Consider the following 9510-nt stretch of genomic DNA (forward strand, 5'->3'; position numbering starts at 1 on the left):
TACTCGTCTCGCAATGGGGAAATTCAAATAGAAATAGATCTGGACTGTGGTTAACAAATTTCCAGTGGGTTTACAGGGACCAGCTTTGATTACAGAATCTCACAGCAGCAGGTAGAAATGACCTATGATGCCGCTCCTTCAGACCCCTATCAGTCTGTCGCTAAAGGAGCTGCTAAGAGCAAGTACCGTGTTGTTGGATCAATTGAAATGAAGAGAATGTGTTGGTATATCTAATTTAGGCTGATCTACCTAAGCAACCACTCTCACCAGTTGGAAGTCTACTTGAAAGCGGTCTACACAAAATCTGTCAATCAACCATTTTGCAGTTTAATGTAACATATAGAGGCATCTGATTGTCCAGTTTATAACTAGAATTACTTGTACTACAGCAAAAATAACATGAAAAATTTAAGGTTAGCCAGGACATGTTGGAAAAAAAAGGTAACACAGGGTGGCCAAATATGGGCATGGGCAAAGGAAGGCAATGCCCCCCCTAAATGTCGTAACTGCCCCCCCCCACCCCAAATGTAATGGCCTGCAAAAAGTCACAATCAACAAACAAAAAATAAATTAATTAATTAAAACAACAACAACAACAAGTAAATATGAACACAATAGAATCTAAAAAACATAAAGAAATATGGACAGACAAATGGACAGACAGACGTAAAAAAAAGAAAAAAGAAAGAGCCTCTTCATTGCAGAGAGTTCTTTGTTAAAAACCTCTCCTACCAGCTAAAGAAAAAGAAAAATCCAATGATCCAAAGGAAAAAAAACCCTAACATAGTAAAAACCAGTGTCCTGCTTGTGCCTGTCCCAAGCCTGGAAATTGCAGAGTAGTGTCAGAAAGAGCATTCAACATAAACAAATAAGTCATAGATAGATGGATGGAAGAAGTGACATGATGATAGTTTAGTTTTCTTTGCATTTTAGGGGCTGAGAGGGACGTGACACCCCTAACTCTCAGCACACCCAAAGTGGGGCTGGCTCAATCTGGCTCTACAGTAGAGCAAGAATGATTTAATGACCGAGTAAAAGCTGTTTCCTTTTCAACAGAAGTCAATAGGAGTTTTACTTTTTAGAGCCGGTGTGTCATTTCTAATTGGAATTGGGGGAAGGGCTCAGTCCACTTCTCAGAGAAAAATCTCCCCAAAAGCCTTCCCTCATCAATTGTGGACACCTCTTATTTTGAAAAGCCAACAGGAAGCCAGTTTGGCACAGCAGTCTAGTAAGGCTGTCCGCTTTTTAAAGGCAGAAAACGCAGCTGCTCAGAGCACCAACACGCAGTAGGGAGTAGGCACGCAGTCTTCCTTTTTCTTTTTTGCACTTTTCGGATGTGATGGCGAACGCAGCATCAGTTCATGCGGGAGTTTGGTTTTTCATAGCGCTGACAGTCTCATTAAATCATGGTGAGTCCAACTTTTAAAAGTTCTTTTTTTTGTGTTCACCTGTTGTTCACCTGTGTTCAGGTGAACAGTGCTGTAACAACATGACTAAAGGTATTGAACAAATGAGTACTGATCAAAGTGAATCATCATCATGAACGTTGATTGCTCAATCAGTCAACTTTTATTGGAAAATGTAAAAATAAAAATACAGATACTAGAAAAATAATCAAGGGAAGACAAGGTGAAAGAAAATAAGGCTAAACGCTCAGGTGTCAACACGTAAAGTAAACAAAATATAAAATTGTTATATTAGACACACACCATTTAACCTTAACACTATTAAAAACAACAACATTAAAACAGAAACTGTACAGAAAAATGGAAAACGATTGAACATTTCTAATAATAACCATGCATGATTGTGCAACCCAGAATTATTTTAACTGTTATTATCATAATTATTTTTTTATTACTACCACTACCTCACAAACCTTTCATCCCCTCTATATGTTCTGACAACAAATGGAGCAAATAAATATATTTACATATATTATTGACATCTAAACGCAGCCATCACCTGCTTTAAAGCAATGTTCTCAGCACCAGTAAATCTTTCAATGCTTGCATGAAATCAGATTTTTTTTAATTGGTTGCATTAAAAAGAGATGTTACAATGCAAGAAATGTAAGGGTGTATATTTCTTTAAAATCCTTAAACATACTGTTTCTGAACTCACAAACCTTTTAAATCAATAATGTAAAAACATCTTTATGAAATTTGTTGATTTAATCTTTATTGTGTATGCAATGATGTATACTAAATTCCATATCATCATGTTTTTTAGTTTTTGATTTAACAGTTTTAACAGAACATATTTTAACCAAAGGAATAGGTATCTTTTTTATTTAAATTGTCTGTCAATGAAAATGTCAAACATAGTGTTTAAAATATAATAATGTGATGGTTTTAACTCAGTCACGTATGTTGGCAATTCATTATTCAATAGTGAAATGAAAATTTATTAGTGTATAAGAAAATTTGAATTTCACATTTGATTATTCGACCCATCAATGTTTTGGTACAAGTATGAGGCTTTTGAAAACAGTTGGTTTACTCAATACTTGATTAGGCTTCCTTTAGCATAGAATACTAGTAGTATTTCATGCTAAAGGAGTATATTATTACTTTTGCTTCCAGTTAATTGTCTGATAACACTGTGTGCTTGGATTCAGCCCTCGGAACAACCAAGCGGGCCTATTTTAGTAATAACTCTTTGTGACTTAGGCTCATAAAAATGAGAACTGACAGACTGAGAGCACCTGAAAGTCCACGAAACCTTTGCAGTTGTTTTGAGGTCATAAGCTTTAACTTTTTTTTTACACTAATTTTGCTAGATAATTAGCCTTCATCATTACAATTACAAGATATAAATGCTTGAAATATATTTTTCCTATGTGCGATGATTCTAATATGTTGTAAAACTGTGAGTGTAATATGGCAGAATGCAGCTTAAGGCTAGATTCTGAAAAACTCATCTTTTTTTTAAATATAAAACATGTATTCTAAAAAAAAAAATAAGCTGAAGAACAAGGGATATTGGTATACAGTAACTCTATAACATGTGGTTTGCAGGTTTTTTATCTGGAAAAGATGTGAGCAGGAGAAAAGGGCTGGAAGCAGTCAGGCTGACCACACTTCTACCAAGCAGCACGCACGACCTCCGTGCCACCCTTCACCTCAAAGCAGGAAAGTCCTGCTCTGCCTGTGGACCAGAGGCAGCCAGCAAGCGCGCCAAGAGGTGCACGTGCTACTCTTACAAAGACAAAGAATGTGTGTATTACTGCCACCTGGACATCATCTGGATCAACACCCCAGAGTAAGAGTCATTTAAACACTTTTTAAAAATAATTCTGTTAATATCAGCTTTGGAAGACTACACTAAATATTTTCTTAGCCTCATTTTAAATGAGGAGTTTAAATGCAATGAATTTATGATCGTCTGGACATCTTTGTGGACAAAATCGTACAAACAAAAATACCTACTGATAAAATGTCATGCAATTATATCCTTTTTTATTGACTTTTTAATAAATGTCCCCAAAATTCAGGAAGAAAGAGTGATTATTTTTAACTCCCCAAAAAGAAAATCTTCTTATTATTTTTGTAACTTCTACTCAAAATTACTTTTCAAGTTTATAGAAGATAAAATAACACAGCATGAAACATTTTACAGAGTTATATGACTTTTTTAAAGAATACAGTAAATTTTCCCTGCATTATATAGAAAATAAACCTGATAATAGATCAATAAAAAACTTTTTTGCTTATGTTAAAGATGAATTGTTTTGACTCAGCTATTGGATGCTGCTGCAGCCAGTGACTCAGCCCCTCCCACACAGTTCCTGAAGTCACATTTACAGCTGCACATAGAATAAAGGGAAGTTTTCTCCTCTGTTAACTCCTTAATGGTCATGAAAATGTATACTTTTGCATTTTACCTTTAATAAAAAGTCACGTTTATGACCCATTTGTAATGTGTAACTTGTAATGTTCTTATTCATTTTATATATCTTAAAAGCTACAAATCACAGTATTTATTGGACAGAGGTATGAATAAAATAAGCATAATTTAAACACATTTTAAATGGTTTGTGAGGATGGTAATAAACTTACATTTCAATGAGAGGGGGGCACCTGCAGGGGGCACCAACTCGGCATGTCACAGGGGAGACGTGACTTTATGTTATGATGAGAAAATGCAGGGGCTTTTTATAGGAGCCCCCGGGGCGACATTCCCAATATGCCTGCTCATGTGGCTCATGTCAGTAACTGTCTCAGATTAAGGCACTTTTGTAGAGTTCTCTGGAAACAAAATCTGTGTTGTTGCATTACATTGCATTACCTGCTCTGCAACTCTTGCCTAGGTGTAGATTTGCTTCAGTAAATCTCCATCTGTGAAACAGAATACTGAAAGTTCAAACATATTGTTGACAGTCAGTTATTGGGGTAGTTTTGACAGGAGGAAATACTGGAGCCACCAGACTAAGTGAAAAAGTCTGCAGTTTTTATGCGGCTCACTGATTTCCTGAGCCTGTGAAAAGAGGCTGAACCGGTGAAATGCAGTTCTAGCTATATGTATCTGAAGTATCGACTGCAGGATTTTGGATCAGTTGGACTCTTTTTCTTTTTTTTCCCCCCAGAACTTTTCATAAAAGTTCTAGAGCAGCCTAATAAAACAGAACTTTAGGGATTCTGCCTGTTATGTATGAATTCACATGATATGGCTGCCATCTGACCTTCGAGTTGACCCTAAATTCTGTCAAATGAGAGTGTTGTTAAGTGAAAAGTGAATCCAGCTGTTTAACTAGATCAACAGAAGAAGGATCTAAGTACAACAACTGAGCTGGATGTGTCATGATGTTTAAGGACTCAAAGAAAACCCCAGACAGCAGAGCATTATTAACTGGGGGTGTGAGGAAGACTGGACCAAAGTTCATGCAGGGTTTGAGGAACTGACATCATCATTCAATGTTTAATGTTGCATTAGATTAATGTAAGTTTATAAATAATGGGCTGTACTAGTCATTTAGATTTACACAGATCACTATTGAAAAGAAAACGGAAACCTGTCATTTTCATCTTTTTGATGTGATTATTTAGAAGTGTAAAACATAAAAGGAAATAGTTTCCTTTTTCAGCTGGACTCTAATTAAAGTTGGGGAGTCACACATTAGTCAATTGATAAAAGAACATAATTATGTGTCATGTTGCCTATTAGCAGTTTATTTTTTAACACTTGCTTCTTCCAGACATCTTTGAAAGAAAACAGAGTAATTTACTTTAATAGCAACATATGAAACTGATTGAATGTTTACACCCTTTGTTTATTTTGTCTCCTAATTGTTTTAGGCACACAGTGACATATGGTCTGTCCAGCTACCAAAGTTCCCCACGTCTCAGGCGCTCTGCTGGGAATGAGCGAAGCAGGATGGCCTCTCGGCGGTGTGCCTGTACTCTACACATCGACTCAGACTGCAGCAGCTTTTGCTACAGCAGGTAAAATGATTGATCCAAAGGAAACAAAAACCACACAACAACTGTAACCTGTGCTCATGTAAAGCTGAATGGAAGATGTGTGGTAGAAAAAGGTGAACATCTGCAAAGACATAGAATGGACTGCTGCTGAAACATCCACACACAGACAAACCCAGAGCACAGACTTCCACTGTCCATTTCAAACGACAATCCTAAACCAGAGTAAAGATCAGAGACTTCCTACCTTCATTAAGAACAGAAAGATCTGGACAGTTGCCCCAAACTTGTTAGACAAAAATAAAGTCAATGGTATTTCCTTTTGGAATTGGAGTCTGAAGGAAAATAGGGGATTGTAACCCTTGTGCTATCCTAGGCACTTTAACATTGGGAGTTGGGTCATCTAGACCCACTAGACAGTGCGCTGAACCTTTTTTCTACAATGATTTGTGATCTTCACTGGTGTCCATGGATTACATGAAATCCTTCCACCTTTATCCACCTTTGTCATGGTAGGGAGAACACGTCAATGGAAGGCTGGGGTCATCTAAGATAGCACAAGGTTATTATGAATCCAAGCTGCTTAAGAACCAGGGAGAGGTTTCTTAGGTACTGATTTGTTTGGGGAGCCAAGTCATCTGCTGAGGCTGGTCCACTTGTTGATATAGGTCAAAGACAGCACAACCCTCCAGCAGGAAGTGTTGGAACATTTCATTCTTTCTTTTTGCTGGTCAGCGTTATAGAAATGCTGGTTTAAATTCCTACAAAATCTACCAGTTTCAAGTTTCATAATATTTCTGTAAATTAGTCACATCTGAGCTGAAACCGTGCAGATAATTTGTGGAGTACAGTGGTCCCTGGCTATCTCCTATGTGCTATATCTCCTGTGCAGTAGAGCTTACAAAGATAATCTTTGTTTTCATTCTACAACACCGGACTTCTTTTTCTATGAAGGTTTGAACATTAAAAGTTTAAATGAGAGAAAAGTGTAAAAATGTTCATGTCAGTCTGAGAAAAGTGTATAAAGTGTGTTTAGTGAGGGGTTTCACAGCCTTGAAAGATCAATACAAATTCAAAAAATTAGCTGATTACTTCACAGATTTCGCCTATCGCTGGTTACTTTTAGAACTTAGCTCCCATGATAAACGAGGGAACGTTGAACTCTAAGAGGTAGATGAAGACCCCACATCAGTAATACTGAAGAGCTGGATTCTGAGCATCCCCAGCAGAGTCACATCTTGAATGCCTGCAATGATACCGAAACTAATGCAAAGAGACAGAGTGACAAGAATAATGATTGCAACCCAAAATTAAAAAAGCCTTCTGTTAGACGTTTAGTAAACTCCAAATGACATTTAAAGCATAAAAAGACCCTCATCTCTGCCATACACCAAGCTCAAAATACGACTGAAAACAAATAGACTGTTTTTACCAAATAAAAGCTAGTTAACCCTAAGTATGTTTTATAGCTGAGTCAATAAATGCGTTTGCTGCATTTTTATCTAATATTTGCAAAAAACATTCATTATTTTTGGAACCGCGATTAAACAAATGAATTTTCTGGTATTTCTAACTGTGTTTTCTTTTTTTCCAGCAGCAGATAGTGAAGGCCCACCTGCAACCTCACTACCTGACCCAGAGCACCAGCTTTACAGCAAGCGCATGTTAGGATGAAAGATATGCCTGGAGTTTGTGCACCTATATTCCTGTGTGGGATGAATAACTGCAAAGCTGGAAAACGTAAACAGCGGGGATCCGAGCAGAGGACACAAAGATCACCTCCTGTGGGAGTTCAGAAGGAGCAGGCTGGGAGCTTTCCCATGATCCTCCTCTCACTGCATGAACCAGGAAAGGACCGGTGGAGGAGCTGGAGTGTGCTATGAGGATGTATTCTACAAGCTTTTCTCAATATTAGCACATCAACAGGACCACAAAATAAGACATTTTCTGTAAAAGAAAAAACATTTATTTTTACTGGAATCACTGACATTTCAGCTGTTGAAAACAGACAAACTGGAATAAAATGTCCAAACTTATGCAAAAAAAAAAGCTATTTCTAAAGGCTCACAAAGTTGTATTTTAGTGTATAAGTCCATATTTTAGCTGTAATGTACAGATTCTTCTCTTAAAAAAGCATCTATAAAAAGAAAAATCTTGCAAATGTGAAATTTGTCGATTTTTAAGTTAGAAATTACATTTTTTGCAGCTAAATATAAATCCCAGCTGAAGCAGATGAGAATCTCTCACGAATGAAGACGATTAAAAAAAACGTTCTATTTAAAACATGCATTTAGTTTTACTTCATGTCCATGTCTAAAACGATGTATTTGCTATTGAAGTGCATAACAAAGCCTTTACAGAATACATAACAGAAAATAATTAAGTTGAATGAATATATTTAAACTTGAAACAGTTTTTATTGTAATTATAAATATTCATTGTAAGTTTGTTCTTTTTTTAAATTGCATTTTAAGTCTGTACAGTTTTATGCGATTTTATAAAAATGTAAAAAGGAAACCAACAGATCCCTTGTCTTTTGCTGTCTTTGTTTTTTTTCTTTTATTCAATTTTTAGGTTAAATTTTTACCCAATCATTGTATTAACCTTTGTGCAATCTTAGATGACCCCACCCTCACATTGACGTGTTCTCCCTACCATGACAAAGGTGGATAAAGGTGGAAAGATTTCATGTAATGCATGGACACCAGTGAAGATCACAAATCATTGAAGAAAAAAGGATAGAGCACTGTCTAGTGGGTCTAGATGACCCAACTCCCAATGTTAAAGTGCCTAGGATAGCATAAGGGTTAAAGATGTACATTTTTATCAGTGGTGTTTTTTCAGATGCTTCAACACAGCAGTCTACTCAGGTTTGAGGTATTCTTAGTAAGTCATTTTATTCATGTCAGAACTTTATCAGCATTACAAATATTAATCAGTATATTGGCTCATTTCAAATTTCCTGCCTGGGACATGCCTTCTAATAGTTGAAACAAGGCCAAAGATGGATTAGAAAATCTAGCTGGGAAAATATCTATAAACTAATTAAGAAAACAGATTACAGGTCTGTGACATGGTTAATTAATAACTAGTTGTTTTGTTTTTGTCTCACCTTAAGTAACATTTTGGTTTCCGTTTTTAGGTAAACAGACGTAAAATGGGAAAGTATTTATGTTAAAATGCCTAAATATGCCGTTAAAAAAAATTTGTCTTTATTATAACTTAAAACGGTTTTTATTGCTATCTGAAGAAAACTCACTTCTTGGAACAAAAGCGAACACATTTTTTTACTTTTTTTTTTCTTCTTCTTTTTTTTTTTTAAACTTGTTCTGTCCAACAGCTGAGCAAACAGATTAGAGCTGAAGGCTTTTTGTGTTGGACAGGTTTTACTATCACAAAAAGAGGTTATATAGCTTCAAGAAACTAGAGTGTAGATTTGTATAAACCCCTTTTTGTCGTATTGTTTTTTATTTATTTGTTACATTTAGTGTGTGTGGGGAGGGAGAGGGGAAGAATGTGAGGGGAGGGTGGAAGAGAGTAAAAGGAAGAAATGTGAAAAGGTGGGGGATACAAGCACTGATTTGACTAAGTTATTAATTTAAGCTGTAACAATTATACCAGATCTGCTGGAAAGACGAATGTTACATCAAAGGTGAAAATCTGACACTAAGATGAGCGAAAAAAATCTGTCCATCAATACACTGTGGGTAAGGAGGAGGGATGAAGCAGACAGGGAGCAGTGTGGCAGTGTGCACGTGCACGTGGGGGTGGAGATACATGCATGCTGCCGACCTGAACCGTGTGTTCATAAGGGGAGCCAGATCCTACCCAGCCAGACCAGCCAGACCAGGAGAGGGGAGGAGAGCCCCCCAGGCCAGAAGCCCCCCCAGCATCCGGACCCAGGCAGCCCGGGAGGGGAGGAGGAGGGGACCGCCCACCCCACCAGCCAGGCACAGAGAGGGGACCCCTACAGGGGCCCCCCCAATGCCCAGAGGCACAAGCGAACCCAGTGTCCGGCCCCCAGGCCACAAGACAGGAGCGCTTAGCCGTACCAGGCGGCAGCCATGGGGGCCACCGGGCGCCGGACACC

The 9510-nt window shown here is 37.5% G+C and overlaps 1 protein-coding gene across 2 annotated transcripts; it reads left to right on the forward strand.

Annotated features, from left to right (window-relative positions):
* Window positions 1-1217: 1217 nt before the first annotated feature.
* LOC101174178 (endothelin-3) lies at window positions 1218-7943 on the forward strand. Of its 2 annotated transcripts, none has more exons than XM_004068896.5 (4): window positions 1218-1409; window positions 3021-3264; window positions 5298-5444; window positions 7015-7943. In XM_004068896.5, exons 1-4 carry the CDS (start codon window positions 1340-1342, stop codon window positions 7022-7024), a joined length of 471 nt encoding a protein of 156 aa, XP_004068944.1. In that variant the 5' UTR covers window positions 1218-1339; the 3' UTR covers window positions 7025-7943. The 2 variants fall into 2 exon arrangements, with proteins under 2 accessions (XP_004068944.1, XP_011473485.1); XM_011475183.4 differs by having other exon boundaries at window positions 7018-7157.
* Window positions 7944-9510: the final 1567 nt, after the last annotated feature.

Source organism: Oryzias latipes, chromosome 5, assembly GCF_053564925.1.
Source record: "Oryzias latipes strain Hd-rR chromosome 5, Olatipes_Hd-rR_3.1".
In the NCBI taxonomy this organism is placed as follows: domain Eukaryota; kingdom Metazoa; phylum Chordata; class Actinopteri; order Beloniformes; family Adrianichthyidae; genus Oryzias; species Oryzias latipes.